Here is a 20,232-nt window from a genome sequence, read left to right as displayed (position 1 = left end):
CGTTTGATGTGCGCGTAAAGCCAATAAAGCATTTACCCATGCGCGCTTCCGATAGTGAAGAAAGTGACAGAGAGGTTATTGAAAACAAAAAATTTCGATTGACAAGTTAGTCAGTATTCTCGACACAGCAATTACAGGACTTGAACAGTGGAACTTTGTAACTGAACAAGAAATTATGTCTTTATATAATTAAAGAGAAAATATTAGCACAAAAACAAAGCAACTTTAACAACTTACATTGAAAGAAATGTTTAATAAAGTAAACAAATAAATATTAAGCTTTGTTTTTGTAAATTTTGATACCCTTTATATCATAATTGCTCTTTATTTCATAAATTACAGTTTCATATTTTTAATTGTATAATTTCTGCATGTCATCGTACCAGATTTAAAATTATGATCTATAATCCGGAAAAACCCCTAATCTGGAATCGCCGAAGTCCCGAGGAGTCCGGATTACAGACTTTGTACTGTATTTGAATAACCACCTCATGAAATTAAAATGCGACTTATAGTTGTATCACTTTTATTTGTACTAGTTGTGTTTCCTTTCATTTTTATCAATTAATTTACTTATAGTATGAAAAATTTATGTATAGTGAGTTGTATGAACCAAAATTTGCAGCAAATGAGTCACAATGCAGTATGAAGCCCGAAATCTGGAATCACTGGGGCATTTGTAATTGTGGATTTTAGAAATTTCTAACTTCTAACTTTCTAACTATGCAATCTTACTGAATTTAAACTAAAGTTTAAATTGATTTAAACTTTAGTTTAAATTGATTTAAACTTTAGTTTAAATTGAGTAAAATTACATGTAGAATTTATAATATGAAGTTGAACGGAAAATTGCTTGAAATAATAAAGCATTTATAATCTTAAATCGGAATTTAAAAAAAAAAGGCTCAGTGTTAACATTTGTTTTGTTTCACAAATGGTTTTTTGGTGTAAGTTTAAACAATTTTGACCGATGTGTTAATACCTTTCCTTTACTTTTATCATAATCATCCAAGGCCTTCTGAACTAAATGTTTCCAAACACCTCTGCTATCAGCCAAATTCCTCCAGTACTTAGTTTTAAAGATTAAACAATTCTCTTCTACAGCATCAATCCATCGAAGATCTCCTCTTCTTCTTGTGTTACTTGGCTTAGCCGAAAATATTTCTTTTAGTATGTTACTGTTGTTCACATGGATAACATGTCCAACCCAACTGAGGCAGCTTATTTTAATGTAATGAATAACATCTGGCTCTTTGAACATTCGGTTTTATTCGGTGTTGTGTCTTCTATGCCAGATACCATTTTCCTGAATTCCTATGAAAATACTTCTGAAGACCTTGCATTCAAAAGTACCCACAATCCCTTCCTCCTTTGCGGTCATAGTTCAGATCTCTCAAGCATAAGCCAGGACAGGATGGATTAGGATCTTGTAGAGTAATAGCTTCATCTTTTCACATAAAAAGCCAGATCTAAATAAATGCTTTTATCCATAAAAAGCTTTATTAGCTGCACAGGTAGGATGTCATTGTTTTTGTTAAACATTGATCTCAGATAAATGAAATCTGTAAGCGTTTCAAATTTATAAACTCCAGTTAGTTGGGGTGTAAGTATTTCCAGTAATAGCCATATATTTAGTTTTATCTTGGTTTAATAACAAGGCCCACTGGTTTAGATTTTCTCTCAATAGCTTCAAATGCTATTTAGATGCAATTAGATATCTTTTGCTTATGGTCACCATTGGTATGTCATCTAGAAATGCCAGTACTAGAACATATTTTCTAAAAATACTGCCCCTGGTATTTACTCCAGACTTCCTCATGACCCTCTCTAAATACAATTTTAAATAAAAGGTATGATAGGGCATCTCCTTATCTAAATTCCTTATCGATGAGGAAACCACTAGAAAAGTATCCTTGAATCAGAACATTTGCAAAGTCATATTAAATATTATTTTACCAATTTTGTTATATTTAAGGGAATATCAAAATCACACATTGCTCTTAATAATTCATTGCAGCCAATGGAATCATATGCCACTTCAGTCCATAAACAAGAGATACAAATCAATATTAAATTTGTGGGATTTCTCCATAATTTGTCTAAGGCCAAAGTTATGGTCCATAATGGATTTACCTTTACAGAACCCACATTGAAAGTCACCAACAATTCTATTTGCATAAGGAATAGGTCTCTTGTACAGTACTTTGGAAAAAGATTTGTAGCAAGTGCACAGTAAACTTATCCCTCTATAGTTTCACAAACCAAAGAATCTCCTTTTCTGAATGATTCTATGGAAAAACTCCATAACTCTTGATTCTCCATATTTTAGAAGCTCTGTCTATATGAGATCAATTCCATATGCTTTGTAGTTTCCAAGCTCCTTGACAGCAGATACTGTTTCATGCAAACTTGGTAGTGCTAATTCCCTGGAATCGGCCAAGATTTTTTCCTGTGTAATGTCAAAAGAATTAGAATTTTCACTCCGTATTAACAAGTTCTCAAAATGCTTGATCTGTCTTTCCAAAATTTGAGAGTTTTTATCACCTTTTTTATTTTTACAAAATTTGATTCTGGCTTTAAAGTCTGTTTGACAGTAGCTGACTTTCTGATAGAATGCACTTCACACATTGGTCTTCTTCAGCTGTTCGACTTCCTTAAATTTATTTTCCTTGAAAGTTGTTCATGTAGCCCAAAGAATCTTTCCATTTTTCCATGCTTCGCAGTATTTTTCTGCCATATTTTTAGTACTATGTTGTAATGTTCTTTTGTATGTGGCCAGTTTTTGTTTATTTGTGAGCCTACATTTTTCATCAAGCCAAACTCTTCTATTCCATCAAGCTCTATGGCCCAAAACTACACCTGCAGTATTGGATATTGTTGTTCTTAGTTTGAGCCATAGGTCTTCAAGATTGGGGGGTGTATTTTCACTTCTGAAATGCCACTCTCCAATGTCTTTCTTTTAAGTTCTAGCCACTTCTTCCTCTTTAAGCTTATTACAATCAAACCTGTTCAGTTTCTTAAGTTCTTCTTTATTGGCACTGAGGATAGTTTAGTAGAATTGGAGATTTTTTGCCTCTTATACTAGCTAGAACTAAAAAGTGATCGGAATCCATATTAGCTCCTTCAAAAGTTCTAACATTAATCAAGTTTGTGAAATGTCTAGTATCAATAAGAACGGGATCAGTCTGATTAAAAGTTGCTCCATTTGGTGACTTGCAAGTGTGTTTGTAAATATTTTTAAGCTCAAAGCAGTACTACCAGTCACTAGATCATATGCAATAGCAAACTCAATGAGGTGGATTTCATTATCATTAGATGTATCATGTGCACTATACATACCAATGTTGGGTCTAAACTCTTTCTCCTTACTCACTTTAGCATTCAGATCACCAAGTAAAAGTTTAATATCATTAAGTGGACAGCTCCATAAAATATCTCTCTGTTCATCTTCTTTGTCATGAGTAGCAGTCTGTGCAGTAATAATGCTATAATTAAAAAATTCCCCCAATGCATAACTTCCATAATCTTGCCATTATAGCTCTAAAATCCATAATTAGATGTTTTACTCTCCTATTTACCAAGAAGACAGCTCCCTCTATGAGCTTTTTGTCAAGAAAGTTGTAGAACAATATATAAGATTTCATTTCCACTGTACCCTGCTGAGTCTGCCTCAATTCCTGGACTGCTGCAATATCTACCTTGTACCTATCATGTTGTTGTATAAGCTCCTGTAGGGTTCTAGAATGATAGAGGGAATGGACATTCCATGAACCAAAACTCAAGTTCTTAATCCTTCTCCCGAGTTCATCTACGAGAAGAATATTGGAAATTTTCTAGTTCAGCCTTCGAAATAGAGAATTTTTTTCCCAGGTTGGGGATGTTATCCCAATACCCAACTTGGAGGACCAATCCCCTTATATAATACTCAGGGGCAGGCTGCCTAGCTATACTCCCATATGTTCGGTACCCATTTTAGTTGCCTCTTTTATGTCATGCATGAGCTGCTTTGGGATTATTCTTTCATGCACAGGTGCATTTATTTTTATAGAGCACCATAATTTCTTGTTAAGGTACAAAGTTTCATTATTTGAGATCCATAACTGCCATGTCGAGAATTCTCATTAACACTCCATCGCGTACATTTGATCTGCTAGGCACACCTCGAGTACTTTTGTTTGTCCTGATTCCTTCAAATGTTGTCACTCCTTCTCGATTCAGTTAGCTTCCCATCTTTTAGTGCCACTGGCAGTTGTAAGGTCAGTCAGTGAATATATTTCTTCATTTCCAGTTAACAGATGAAATGATCTAATAGGCTTATTGCACTCGATCACGTTGCAATTTGACAAGTAAGTTTTCTGTGATTTTTTTAAAACCGTATCCAATTTTTTGGTTAGCAGTTTCATATAATAAAATATTTTATGATTATCTACAAAACTGAGTATATTTTTGGGCTCTGGCTCAGACACATTGTGCCTGATCATGTCATGAATTGCAAAATGTTTTAATAATTTAAAATATTGCTTCTTACAAAATTTGACTAAGACATTTTTGTAATGACATTATAAATATTTGTTTAATTCAGGCTTCAAAAGGTTAAAAATAAATTTAAAAAAAAAAAAAAGATTTGAGAAACCTACAAGACCTTGAAGAAATTCAATGTTTATTGGAGGCATCAGATGAAGAAGATGAGGATGTCAAAGAAGAAGATTTTGATGCCAAAAGCTATGTTGATTCAGAAGATGGTGTAGAGGTACCTGAAGAGGGATCAGAGACAGAACAAGAGGGAATCGAAGACAACACTGAAGAAAATGCTGACTTTTATTTGGGACAAAGCCAGGCTACAACACTTCAGTCATTTTGGCTTCAGTAGTAATGGTAATGTTTTGGTGTCCTACGTTCCAAGAAAAAACAAAAATGTCTTCTTGTGTCGTCATTGCATGATGACCAAACTATTGATCCTTCTACTGAAAAAAAAAAAAAAAAACAGAAATAATCAGTTTTTACAATAAAACCAAGTTAAGAGTAGGTATTGTAGATAAAATATGCAGTTTGTATAATGTGTCTAGGAATGTAAAACTGTGGCCCATGGCAATCGTTTTTACAACATTAAACAGCAATCAATTCTCAGATCATATATGTATTTAATGGGTACAGAGCTCTTAAAAGAAGGCTGCTCATAAAACAACTATCTAATGAACTTGTGTTTGAACAACTTGCTCAACGAAGTCTAAAGTCTATTTTGATGTGAGTACATTTACGACAAAATTTAAAGAAATACACTCCCAACCAAGAACAACAGCCTCAAAATTATGATGAGCCCAGATACCTCCAGAAAGACGCAAATGTGAAACATACTTTTTGGAGACTCTTAACAAAAGATTAAGCTAATATGATAACAAAAAGTGTCGCACATCAACCTGCCTCTCGTAGCTTTCATGTTTCCTCCATGCTATAAGAGAGAAATAGAAGGACATATATCGCCTAATGTATCAGATGAATGAGAGATTATACTTATGTTCTAGTTTTAATTAAATTTAAATCTGTAATTAGTCTTGTACAACAGCTTTAAAAGTTACTTTGCAAAATTTGTTTAATGTAAATAGTTTTCTTTTAAGACTATAAAAATTGTTTTATAGCCCCTTACATATTTTTTTAATTTGTGGAAGTTTAATACTAATAGATAGTATTTGATTTTTGTAAGGAAAAACTTTTTGTATATAAAAAAGTTTAGTAAATCAAAAAGTGCCCCTCAGAGTCAATGCGCCCGTACATGTTCTGACACATATTGCGCCCGACGGAGTGTTAAAATAATCCAACTAAAATTTTTCATTTGTAGTAGCTTCTTTATCACTTTCTTCACAATCAGTACCAATATTTTCTGGATTTAAAATCATTCCTGCTTTTCCCATAGTTCTGATTTTTTGCCATTTCTAAAATTAAAAGCAGTACTGAAAGAGTGAAGATTTTTTAACATAACTCACATCCAATAAATGTGACATATTCAACAATATTTCGGAGAAGTATGCAGTATCCACCAACACATGATCTCTCATATATTTTTGTGAGTGCATTCCAAGAATTAAATTATCACACTTTTCATTTGCTCGCATTTTAACTAGGGAACTAAAAAACTTCCAACACAGAAATAGATAAAAAAAATAAAAAGAGGAAAGACCAAACTTTCTTAATCATTAATACATTTCTGCATTTGCATTAGGTATTTTTTGTGATACAAAACTCTACCAATTATAAATCTAAGATTTTGCAAGTGATTTTTGCATTATGTACTTTCCATGTGTATCTAAAATAACAACTTCTCGTTCATTAAATCCTCTGATGTAAAATATTCTTTCAACTTTATTTCAATAACGGAAAAAAAAAAAAAAAAAAATCTTTCAACTTAGTTTTAGGTTGCAAATAAGTATGTTGTAATCATAACATTTATGATAAGAAATTTCTTTTCTAGCATTATTGAAGCTGATGAATTTACAAGGAAAATTTTTGAAATATTTGAAGCTGTAGATTATGAAAGAGAAAAAAAGGTATTTTATATAAAAATCTTCAAAAATTAAAAAAAATATATATATATATATATTAGTAATTTTCGGTTTTTTATTAATAGTTTAAATTATGAGCACTGTATTACTATTTATATGCAAGATTACTTAAATTATATTTTTAGATTTTTTATTCAGTTTTATTAATCGAAGCATCTTTATTCATTAAGAAAGCTATAATCCGTTTACTGCTAAATATTTTATAAGATTATGCAAAATTTGTTTGAATTCTGTTTTATAACTTTTCACATGGCTTCATTAGTAATATGTGATCAAGCTGTCATTAATCTATTTATGTTAAAAGACCATACAAATAAATATTATTTGAATACAATTGTGATATTAGAAAATGTTACAGAGCAGTCTGCAGCTTTGCAATATTTGATAAGTAGTATATAGCCCTGGCCATGGTCAGGAAAGCACTGTTGTGCCACTGAGTTTAATATATAGTCCTGGTATACTTTACCTTGATTTGAGTGCCAAGCCAAGCCTGCAATACTCCTGCATGATCACTTGCATTTTTCAGGAGTGTAATTTCTTTTTTGCAATGCCGATATTTTAGTACCCAAAAGCACATTTATTTAATTTTCTTGATTATGCTCAGTTTTTTTTCCCCACTGAAATAGTTTTATCACTTTTCTTTGTAAAGCAATTTCAGCATATAATAAATGAATGGGTTTTACACAATGATTTATTGCATTTTTCACAAACAGATAAAGTCTTTCAATCAGATTTCTTTGGAAACTCTTCACATCAATGATGAGCTTAGAATTTCTTCCCAGGTTTTGTTAGTCTGTCATCTGATAAATTTAGGATCCCTTTAGAGCTATTTCTATTACTCTGGGTTATATTTATGTTCTCTGATTTTTCAAGAAAATGTTTCTGTCAACAGTAAGTTCCTTCAAATAATTTTGACATGACAACTGGTTTGCTACCTTGTTGCATATATAAGAATTTCTGCCTGTGATATTTAATAAACCAAAGAAAATTGTCAAAAGCCAATCAACTTTTCTTGACACTGAATATGTTCCACACATCTCATCTACTCTTCTCCTTTGATCAAGCTGTGACAGGTAATTATTTCAAATTTACATAAATCATAGTTGAATTGATTCTCTTGTCCAAAATATATTATGATAACACTAAAGCAAATTTTCCTTTTTTAGGAACGTTTTAAGCAATTTTGTGCTCATAAAATCCTAAAAGTGAGGAATATACAGCTCTTGACTTATGTGGAAAAATTGTTTAGAAACTTATTTTTTATTCTTCCTAAATGTAGCAGCAGTTTTAAGTCCCCCCCCCATCAATTCTAACGCTAAAAAAAATTCATGGGCCAGTTATCCAAAGTTATATTACTGCTAGTTTGAGTAACTGGAGCAATAAGTTTCTGTGATGTCATTTGGTTTATTGCTTATTAAAAAATGTTCATTAAGTGGCTGTCCAACACTTGTCTATTGGGTAGCTCCAGATCATGTGTATAGAAAGTGTGGGTATCACACAGAGCAAAAATTTTTATAGCACATTTTGCAGGTTTGCTCTTGATGTACTGTCGAATCTGACATCTTCTACAGAACTGTTATAGTTTCGCATCAATGGTACAATACTCAGAAATGTAATACACTTTTTGAAAATTATTAACTTTTTTTCTTATTGGGGACTAGTATATCGAATTCTTTTCACTCTTGATAACTGTGTATATCATCAAATTTCAGACATCAAAGAAAAAAATGAAAACATCATAGTAAAAAAATTTTGCATTCTTATTTCATCTCTTGATCAAACATCTTTCGTACTCAGGTGTGCAGCTGTCATTAATGGCAGCATAATAAAGTAAACCAAAGGGAGCTTTTATTTCTGCTTTGTTACACGTAAGAGGTTTGTAATTGGGCATTACAATTGGAAAATGTGACACAACATTACATGATCTCCTTCATGGATGTTCTGCTATCTATTCAGTTCCGTCTTTGCCAAGATAATATTCAACATATTTATCTTGAGTCCTCAAAATCTATTTCTTGTTTACGAGAAGAACTTGCAGCCTCTGCTGCTTCCTTTTATGCTCTATCAGATTCGTGTAAAATGACTGCAGAACATTAGAACATGCAGTGGGTAAGGATCTTCTCTTGTTGGATGAGCAGTTCTCAATCTTTTTTGCCCCATGCACCCCTTTCACTGTTGCTAGATGATCATTCTGCCTTCTCCTTTCCCAGTCACAAAAAATACACTTATATTTTTTAAAAAATTATATTATTTTTAAATCTGTTTTATAAATTAAGCAAGAAACACTAGGTCCAAAACACCTGGTGCATGTGCTTATGGGTTAAACTAAAAGACAGAATTTATACTAAAAGGGAAGCTTTAAATTATTCTGATAAACTAGATAATAGAATAAAATCTTAATTTTTAGTTAAAAATCAGCTTTTAATATGCAGTTCAGTAAAATTACTGCAGTTTAAAAAGCTTTTTTATATCAAAAGCAAGAAATATGTAAATGTAGTTTTGTTAAAAAGTCATGCTGCAAAGCATGTATTTTGAGCATTTAATCCTATTTTTAAAAATTAATGCCAATTTTAAACATAAGAAGTTACATAAATATATTATAATTCTGTAATGAATTCAGATTTTTTGCCATTTTCTAAGGAAGAGCCCTGCTTTAAAGAAAATTTTAGAAATCATAATGAAAAGAACTAATCTTGAGAAATACAAGTTATGATAAATGTCCTTGTATTCAATTCCCATGCTGTAATTAGTATTTTATGTTATATTGAATGTATAGTTATGTTGAGAGCCAAGTATTAAATGTTACTATAATTATGGCCAATAAATATTCATTAATGCATTGATTTTCTATATTTTTCATACATTGCTGCATTAAAATGTATTTACAGAATTACACACACACACGCACACCTTGCAAAAAAAAAAAAAAAAAAAAAAAAAAAAAAAAAAAAAAAAAATGGGACAGTTCAATATCTTCTGTTCTACCTGATCGATTGTCGAAATTTAACTTGTGCTTTCCATGTCTCGAAAGTGCGACTTAGGATATGTATTAGATTTATATATAGCATTTTTCTAACATAGGTATTTTGACACAAAATCAGATGTTTTCTGAAATAACATGCCATTTTTTCTCCATATTTTGATTCTATGACTCAAATTATGCCAAAGTGCTAAGTTTTGTAAAAATCACACCAGTAGTTTTTAAAAAAAATTAGCACTCAAAATTTTAGCTCTTCCATGTTAATTGATTATTAATATCTCTTTTTTTAATTAAACTTATTTGATTCTTACTTTCACATTTCAAAATCTAAGTTCATTCCAAATAAAATTCTCCCATTTTTTATGATTAATTTAAAAAATTTGTATTTTTAAATAATTTTTATAAATTTTTCAAAACAAAATTTGAATCATAACCTATAAAATTTTACCATCATCTTAAAGTAGATGTATTTCTAAGCACACCTGCAAAAAATCAATTTTTTATTCAAAATTTCTTAAGATATATGTAAATTTACATATTGGCATGTTTTGAGATTTGGCAATGAAAAAATTAAAGGAAAATAGTTTGCTATAAATTAAGAATTTTGCCAAGTGAATTATTCTTGCAGTAAACTGAAAAAGGTCTACCAAGATAAATTTTTAAATTTCACACCAAAAATTACAATGTTTAATATCTAGGCATAATTTGAGCCATAAAATTGAAATATGGAAAAAATTGGTATGTTATTTCAGAAAATGTCCGATTTTGTGTCACAATTCCTATGTTAGAACAATGCTGTATATAAATCTAATCCGACTTTCGCTTTCGAGACATGGAAAATGCAAATTAAATTTCAACAATTGGTCCAGTAAAATGGGAGATATTAAACTGTCTCATTTTTTTTTTTTTTTTTTTTTTTTTTTTTTGCAAAGTGTACATATGCATATAATCAATATTGATAACTGGTAATCTTAATTTCGAAATTTCTAAAATCTTGTTTATATATATAATTAAAAGGAAAAGTCGGAACTTGAATGATAAATTATAATTTCTTCCCTATGGTGGCCCTAACGAATTCTTTCTCAATGAAAGTTGTAACCCAAAAGGAGTACGTGTAAAATTAAAAGAAACTTCAAATACGTATTCTAAACTGAAAGTAATACAAAATAGAACAGTAAACAAAAATAAACATTAATCTCCTCTGTTTAACGCTTCAGACAGTACTTAACAAGGGAAAAGTGGTTTGAAGCCTTAAACTAAGTTGATTAATGAGTTCCGAACATGTTTTGTTCCTCTGAATCATTTGAGACTCAAAACCGCCATATTAGAATCAAATCTTCACTTTAAAACAACATTTTAGTGGCTCTCAAGTTCAGACCTTTTCCCAAACACACTGAGTGATCACTATATATTTAGTGGCCACTCAGCAGACATACTTTCAATTTGGTACATATTATGTTTGGATGCAAAAATGTGTCAGTTGGTATTATTCAGTAAACAACTTCTTCTACAACTCTAAATTTTCAAGTGATTTTGTGTTTTTTTTCCATAAATGTTTTGTGAATTCACTATCAGTGAATTTTAGGAAAGTTGATGAGCAGAGTCAAGCGATGAAAATTGTTAGGCGTACCACTGAGGTGAAAAAAATAGATTATTGAAAAGTATGGTTTGATTTGGTTTATTTGCAAAGCATTCAAGGACTATTTGCCTAAGGAGAGAGATGCTTTCACGGAGAACTTTCTAAGAGAAACTGGTTTGTATCCACGTAATATATGAGAAAGGTTTAAATTAATTGAAAAACACAAAAGTGCACATGCAGCCATGGAATTGAACTCAGGTGGAATTATCAGTGTTCAGCAACTTTACTGCTTGGTCACTGATGGGCTATTGAAAAGTATGAAGATGATATGCATATCCAAGATTTGGCTATTGCATACCATATGCCAAGTACAATAGTGTCTGTAATTGTGAAAATCAAGCGCAAGATGCTTTTAAATTGCTGAAGCAGTGAAGGGGGTAAAATTTATTACCAAACAAAGATCAATGACATTAGAATCTGTTGAAAAAATTGTATTTGCACTTATTGCCTTTATATTTTAATATTAAACAGTGTAAAAATAATAAAAATAGGATTTTTATAATAAAAATATATTAATTATTAGTCCAAAGGTATAATTAGCTCTCAAGGACTATTGTTTTTGTTTTGGCATTTTGCGTTGGTTCATTATAAATGTCCGATTCACTTTTCAAATTGTTGCCACCAAATATTATCACCCTGTATTATATTTAAAGAAATTAAAAAATGAAGAATCTGCATAAATGTATGTATGTTTCTTGTGTTTTATGGTATTTAGAGCCATCCAATTTTATCTCCAGCACATGGAACTGTGTATCGGAAATTCTAAAAATATGCTTATTTTAAAATTATTTTGCGATATTGCTGTTGAACTGAATTTTATGGTTTAAATGCAGAGAACATGATATTTAATAAATAAATGTAACACACAAAATGTTAAAACAATACCCCCTTTGGATGTAATTTAAAATCTGAAACCTTTCAGATTTTTTTTTTTTTTTTCCTTTATTTCTTATTAGAGAAATTCATTTGGTATACATCCAAAGTTCTGGAACCATCAATGATGTATAGGGTGGCACCACTGTATGTGTAAGTTTCAAAGTATTGTTTTGATGGTAATAAATAAAACAACAGAATAACTGATTTTCCTTACAGAGAATAGAGCATTTTACTAATTCATTTTGGTGAGAGCTCGAATTTATGCATTAAATTCAGAATATACATTATTTTTCTAACATACATTAAAAAGTAGTATTGAATGTAATTTTTATTTTTACATTAAAAGTGGTAATTGTCAATTTTCTGTTTTAACATCGAGTACAGTGGCAAAGGCTACTTTACTTCTGACTGGCCATATGCAGTAGAAAGTGTTAATTTACATAAATTATGGGTTTTTCTGTCAGAAGTAATCTAGTTTGCTGTTCCTAATGACCCTTCAGAAATGCACTAAAATATGCAACATTTCATTGCACAGTTGATGACATCACTAAATGTCAAACAGCAAGAGCATTTGCTTCAGAAGGGTATTTTAGTTTTCTGTTTTGTAACAGACTTCTAACAAATAAGAGCTTTATTATATTAATTAAAAAATTACCTATTACTTTTTTTAAACTTTTATTTCCCATTTTATATGATTTCAGTCCCTGGCATATTTTAAAGTTTCTAAATTTAAAATGAAATGAAGACTATAGTATATTTGTATACACTGCTTTATGAAACATTTTTCTTTGCAGCGGTGGAGCCTGGGCGTGATTCGCTCAGATTATTTATTAAACTCAAATCCTTCTGGAGGAATACTGGGCATAAAGCAAGTCGAAAACAACACCATAGCATCTGGATTTGGTGGAATAGCACCACTTATGCGAGATTTGCATAGGTTGTTTCCTTTGATAACATTTATTTTCAAGTGTTAAAGGAATTTTGTTATTGGCATGTTTATATATGTTATTTTGGTATTATTCACTTAGAAAGTATACTTAAAAACTATTATATTTGACAGATTTGTGTTCAAAAAATTTGGTCAACAAGGATTTGAACACAAAGTATGTGAGTATATATATTTTGACTTTTCAATTAAATTTATAATAATTTTTGTAATCAAGAAATTAATTGCACTTTATCATATGTGAATAAACCTGGCTGTTTAGAATGTGAGCATAGTAGTGTAAGTTACTTTCATGTTCTAAAATTTTCTTATTAAATTAAATATTTCTATTGCATGAAATCTGAGAAAATAATTTGATTGTTAAATTAGAAAGATAATAAAATGTATTTTAGCCATAAGGATTATGAAAAACAGAATATTACATTTCAGAATGTTTCCATATAGAAGAAAACGAGCATTATATAGTATATTCATGCTATGTATTTTAAATCAAATTTTTTAGATTTTTTTTTGTTTTTCAAAATAAAAATTTTATATTAACATTTTACAACTAAAAACATAATGGCATTTTACTCGTTACAAACTATTATCTTGTATTTGTCTCATTACATTCAATTTCAAATGTATCTTACGTAAGTTTATTATATTCTTTCAAAGCTGCCATTAAATGAGGCTACTTCTGAAATTGCAAAAGGAATTTTTGCTGCATGGAAAATATATGGAAATCCAAAGTAAATTTTTTATCATTTTAGTAAAGCATTTTGTGTATTGAGAATGAAGGCATTATTGACTTGTGATAAATTTCTCTTTAGAGTTTTTTCTGTCATTAAGCTATAATAAAATTTTACTTCCCTTTCTTAAAACTGTAATAACTACTAAATTTTAGGTTCAGTGTAAAACTGATCAATTAGGATCAGTATAAATTAGGAAGTGTAAAATTATTTACATCACAAAATGGGAAAATGATATAATAATTTAATATGAGTTATTTTGAATAAAATATTACCAAATATGATTTAATTTAAGTGTGAAAATGTTCTCTCTTTCTGTTAAAAGTCTTTCTTCTCCTTTCTCCCAATACAGGTAGTAAAAGAATTTAAAACAATTATTACTGTTTTTAAAACTTTAACAATGAATTTGTTTTGGACTTACCATTAGAATTCAAGCTCAATGAAAACAAACCATTTTAGAATTAGAATCAAACAAAAGTCCATTTTTTCCACCCCATTTTAAAAATTTTTTTCATATTGATCATTATATTAAAGTAAAACTGTAAATAAAAATATTTTCAATCAAACTCTGAGCAGCATGACGTGCTTTATCCGGTCATGAGATTTTTTGTTACTTGATATATATTAGCTTATAATTTAAGATATTTAGCCTTCTTACTTCCTTTAATAATGTAAATGTCATCTTCATGAATGTTAAGTTTATGCAAATAGAAACTAAAATAAGTAATTATACAAATTTAGCTAATAAATCCTGTTTAAATACAGGTCTTCTGCACAGGTCCAAAAACCTGCACCACTCAGAGAGGTAAAATTAAAGATAATTATTTTCCTCTTTTAGTCATGAATGTGTCACAATGACATAATCTCTAATTCTGTATCTTTCTTTGGCAACTTTTGAAGTTGGATCAGTGTCATATATATTCTGCACAGTATAAAACTATTATAAATCCAATTGATTTTTTCCTTTACTTTTAGTGATCTTTCAATATCAGTCCATGTGCATTTAATTATACATGAAACCTCTTTATATTTTACCATATCTATAAAAAATTTTGTGCAAGCATAATATACACTGTGTTGCAAAAAATATATATACATCCAGAAAGAATTTAGCCACAACTACAAAACTCAGCCTTTCAGCCTCCATATGCCTTTAATACTAATGATACGCGAAACCTCTTTATATTTCACCATTTCAATCAAAAATTTTGTATAAGCATAATATGCACTGTGTTGCATATATATATATATATACTAAAGAAATATTGATTATATTATCTCCTAATATAAATTTAGTAGAAGTAGCAAAAAAGAGGGAACCCATATGTAGGAAGTTTTCGAACTAAGTGAATTTTAGATCATTCAACATTATATATACATATATGCATCTAGAAAGAATTGAGCAACAACTACAAAACTCGGCAGTGATATAGCGTTCTATTAGATAAACTATCAAAAACTGGGGTAAAGAAATCATTTTATTTACAAGTAGCAGTACGGAGAATGTGAAAATCAGTAGATGATAAAGCCAGCTCTGGCAGCTATCCAAGCTGATACTCAGCTGGGCAAGAGTCTGTTAAGTTTGCATTGTTTCTTTGTGGTAGATTCTGCCACAAATGGAGCAGCTGTTGAGCAAGCTGGGACATATTGTATGCTGCTAAATTTGCCTGCCCAACATGTCACAAACATAGTCAATAGGTGACAGGCCTGTAGACAGGGCAATCGATGACATTGTTGGGAAAGTCATACTGTATTTGGTCAAGCATTGTTCTGCTGGAAAACAGAACCTGGATGACCTGCTAGCATAGGCAGTACGATTGGCTGCAAAATGTCATCAGGGTACCTGCAAACAGTCAGAGTACCTTGCAACATGACTAATGGTGAATGGCTGTACCAGCTGATTGCTGCCTAGACTGTCACACATGTTCTGCTGAGTAACCAATGGTACATTGAATCACTCACCTCTTCAGCTCCAGACACATATGCAGTGGTCATTAGCATTAGGAGAAAAGCATGATTTGTTTTTAAGATCACATTTTTCCAATCGGACACTGTCCGCCTCGAGTGAAAACGGCACCATGCAACACAAGTTCTTAAGCTCTTTCTTTGTTAATTTTCACCTTTTTTTTAGCCAAGAGAGTGTTAGCCAAGAAGGGCTATTAATTTCATTTTGGCATTTTACTTCAAAAACTTCAAATATCCATTTCACTTTTCAAATTGTTGCCACCAAATATTATCATCCTGTGTTATATTTAAAGAAATTAAATAATGAAGAACCTGCATAAATGTATGTATGTTTCTCTCATTGTGATAAAACAATGGTACCTAGAGCCATCAAATTTTAAATAACATAATCCTCCACCAAATATGGGTATCTGTAAGCCCTAATTTGGAATTGGTTTTATTATGTATTTCATATTTTGTCAGACATTAAATAATTTTTTATTAACAAACTCAACAATTTCAAAGCAAGGAATGGCAACACTGTATGGGGGGGACATTTTTATCTCAAGCTGTGTATCAGAAATTCTATAGATATGCTCTTTTAAATATTTTGCGATACTGCTGCTGAATTGAATTTTATGGTTTAAGTGTGAAAAACATGATATTTAGTAAATAGAGGTAACAATATTAAAAATGCCCCTTTGGGCATAATGTAAAATCTGAAAGCTTTTGGACTTTTTTCCCTTTTTTTTTTTTTTTTGTGCACAAAAAATGTGCCATAAATGAAATGTGAGTGGCGATAGCTTACTCGCATTTCATTGATGCTGGATCAGCGTCAACATTTTTGTGAGATCTATAAGCAATGAAATTGATTGAATTTTTTTTATTCACTTGATCAAACAGTGCATCAGGATTTAATTTTTTTGTTCTTAGCATTTCAATCCATCGCATAAAATAATAATAAAAATTTAAGAAATAAATACAACTCCTAATCGTATGTTAAAATGGATATGATGATAACAATGACAAATATAAAATTTTTTCTTACCGTTTTCGCATATATATTTGTTACACTCGCATATAATGAATGGCACATGAAAAAATTCCCACATTGTTGCTAATTCTTTCAAATTTTTTGTCACATTTCCCAGTCTTCCAATAGATAAGCAATAATTTTTAGCCTTTAATAAGGAAAATGTTTTTAGCAAATAATAAAATTTATTGAATCAATGAAACTTATTTGGTCAAATTTTATTCTCCCACGCCTAGTGATTTTTAGCATAATTTGTCTTATCAAATTTGATTTGATTTGAATTCTGTTAAAATAATGTATATATTTATATAACTGCATGTGAAGATTCAACTAATGTTTACTCAGTAAATATATTTATTATTTTTATAATATTTAATTTTTGTCTACATCAGTATATGGAACATTATAAAGTTCATCCACACATTAGTATGTAACAAAAGGAAAACAAATTGAAACAAACAAAACAAACAGTAACAAAAGGAAAACAGATTAAAAGGACAGTTCTATATCTCTCATTCTACTGCTTTTTCTGAAACGACACCCCCCCCACACACACATTTCGATTCTACGATTATGCCTAAAAACTAAATTTTGTTAGTAAATTTTTTAAAATTTGGTATGAAATTTGATCAGTAATTCAGAAATTTACCTTTGTGCACTTTTTTTACTTTGTCCCAAGCATGTACTCTGTACATTTCTTAATTTGTGTAGTACTTGGAAATATTTTAGCTTGATACCAAAATGAAATTGTTTTTGGTGGTCGCAAATAAATGCATTTATTGGTCTAGGTCAGTTAAAGAGTAGTCTTCTTAGAGAAGATTATTATTGTTAGTAGTAATAGCAATGTTTATTTAAGTTCTTAGACACACTGTTCACTTTTAAAAGTGGTTACTCTGAGGAAATCCATCGTATTCATTTTTAATGTTTGAAAGAAGCAATGATTTATAGCTATACTTATATAATATTTTAGCAAAAATATTCTACTGTTCAAGATCTTCTCTTCTGTATATGCAAAATAACTCAGGATTATAAAGAAAAACAAGTATGTTACCAAAATGCTGTTTAACTCTAATCAGAAATTCTTTGTTGCGTGCAGTTAAAAGAATTGGAAGAGTTAAAGTTGGAAAGAAAACTTAGTGTTGTGAAGAAATTCAATTAGCTAGAGCTGTTCCATACCTTAATATAGACTATACTATATTCATTTACTGCTTTTTCGCTGTGTAATTTTCACATATGTTAAACGTATATCAAGAACTTGGCAGCATAATTTGCATATAGAAAAGATTCTTTAAATTCATGTTTAGATACATTTTCAAAAAAGTAATAGATATTAATATGTATTTAACGTGCCTGATTTTTTTAATGCAAAACACTTTTTATGTTTCAAAATTCCATCTGCAAAGTTACAAAGAACTTATGTGTCCATATAAACCACCTGTTACAACTTGGGTGAGGACTCCAATTTCAGATTCAGTATGTCGAATGAAAGAATAATAAATGCACTAATGAATGCTTTTAAGATTTTTTTAATTGATTTAATTATATATTTCTTTTAGTTTTATATACTTTTTAATAAAATATTTACTTATTATCTTTAATTGAAATAGCATAATGAAAGTAATGACTTTTTTAGTAGTAACTGGATACATTGTTTATTTAGTGCTATTGTTCTTTTTGTTGTGGAAGAAAATACTTTCAATATCTGTGATCAACGAATACTGGAATATGGTATTTTCAAATATGGAAACAAAACAAAAGTTATACGATGCACTTTCAAAGACCTTAGAACATGTGCCAAATTAAAAGGAGATGCTCTTATTGTGTAAGTTCTAGCCTTATGTATTCAAATTTATTTTCATTTGTGTTTCAAAATTCTACTGGCTTTCCTTGTATCTACTTCTATGTTTGTGCATTGTGTTTCTGTATTTATATTTCAGCAAGCATTTTACAAAGTGTTAATTATCTCTTGAATTCCTAGTTTCTGTATTTAATTATTTTTCCATTAACTATGTTCCACAGTTAAAAACTGTTGCCAAACAATGTCATTTAGTGCAATAATGGATAAACATAATGTCACAATACTCTCTTAAAATTGTTGCCTTATTTTTATATAACCCCAATCAATCCTTGATAAACCAGTTTAATTTTTGTGAAGAAGGTTGTAAGTATAAATCGATAGCACAAGTTTTATTGAATTCATTTATTAAACAATCTCAAAGATAGAGTTCATATTTATTTAACTTTTTTATGTACCATATTTGTATCAGTTGATTATTAATGAAAGAGCAGTTTGTTCCTTAAAAGCTTTTGCTGGACGGATATGTACTAGCTAGCATAGCGAGATCTTTGCCAGCCTTCTTGATTCATGGGACAATGTGACAGAACCTTAATTTCTAGATAGCAATTTAAAGAATGTAAAATTCTATATTAATTTAGCATTGCTTTCAGATAAGGAGCCTTTCAGAATACATATAGCCATTTCATTTCAGAATAGCCACTTATCATTTCATTAGATTCACTTGTTAGACTAAGAATGAATTTTACAGATTTTTAAATTTTTCTTTGTCATATATCCCTTTTGGATCTTCAACTGAATTGATGTTCTATACTTTTGTACAAGATACAAACAAATAATTATAGATATAGCAAAAAGTCTTGCTCTAATATTTTGATAATGCCCTTTTAATTCACCTTAAGCAGCATTACATTTGACGCAAATGTGTCTATAATACATCACTGGAAAAACAATTTGCATGTGATTTTGGAACTTTTCTCAGAAATCAGTCAAAGTTTTAAGTAAAGCTCAAATTTTAAGACGATAAATACTGCTTTAAATACTCTGAATATGCTAATCTGTTACAGCTTTCTTTGTTGTGTGCATTTCAATTTAAAAAATGGTATGTTTTCAGTCCCTCCCCCCCTTGAGTTAATAGATAATGCTTGGCAGCTTGGGCAATTTCAGCTTTTCCTGTAATCCTAATTTTATGATGCTACATTGCTTGTGTTCAAAAAAGCAAAATTTGTTATTTGTACAAATTTGGCTTAAGTAGCTAGCTGAGTGACTCATGCTAAGTTGTGATCATATCACTCCCATTGGCAGAGCTGTAATCACATATTTATCATCTTCTTCCTTTGCATTTGTATTTGTTTTAATTAAAAAAATTTATGGTGACATCTAGTGAAAAAATAAAAAGGATAAAGCCCCCCCCCCCCAAAACAAAGTAAGGAATTTAAAATTTTAGATAAACTGAAAAATGGTACCTGTGATTCATCACCTGCAAAAAATGTAACTCTAAACAAATCAGTTATAAAAACAATACCAGAAAATGAAGAAAAGATTTTGTCTTTATATCAAAGCTTCGGTTGATACTGTGCTTGTCAGTGATTCACACTCGTCCAAATGTTCCGCCGTCATTGGCTGTCCACTATTACATGAAACGCACAATGGCAAATCAGCTAGTATAATGCAAAATAAAAGATTCTGTAGACAGTCATGCCCCATCAATAGTCTAAAAGATGCAACCGC

The 20,232-nt window shown here is 30.2% G+C and overlaps 1 protein-coding gene across 1 annotated transcript in view; it reads left to right on the top strand.

The window, feature by feature from the left end:
* Positions 1-20,232, top strand: part of LOC118183362 (glutathione synthetase-like) — a 53,628-nt gene that overhangs the window by 8,794 nt on the left and 24,602 nt on the right. Inside the window, exons 3-7 of the mRNA XM_035352870.2 lie at positions 6,467-6,542; positions 12,847-12,989; positions 13,113-13,155; positions 13,656-13,729; positions 18,367-18,528. Of these exons, the coding sequence (XP_035208761.1) occupies positions 6,467-6,542; positions 12,847-12,989; positions 13,113-13,155; positions 13,656-13,729; positions 18,367-18,528 (498 nt within the window). The remainder of the gene's footprint in view (positions 1-6,466; positions 6,543-12,846; positions 12,990-13,112; positions 13,156-13,655; positions 13,730-18,366; positions 18,529-20,232) is intronic.

Source organism: Stegodyphus dumicola, chromosome 1 (genome assembly GCF_044657685.1).
Source record: "Stegodyphus dumicola isolate Sdum_Otavi_A_Nest chromosome 1, ASM4465768v1".
NCBI classification, from domain to species: domain Eukaryota; kingdom Metazoa; phylum Arthropoda; class Arachnida; order Araneae; family Eresidae; genus Stegodyphus; species Stegodyphus dumicola.
This window is presented reverse-complemented; position numbering and strand designations above follow the sequence as displayed.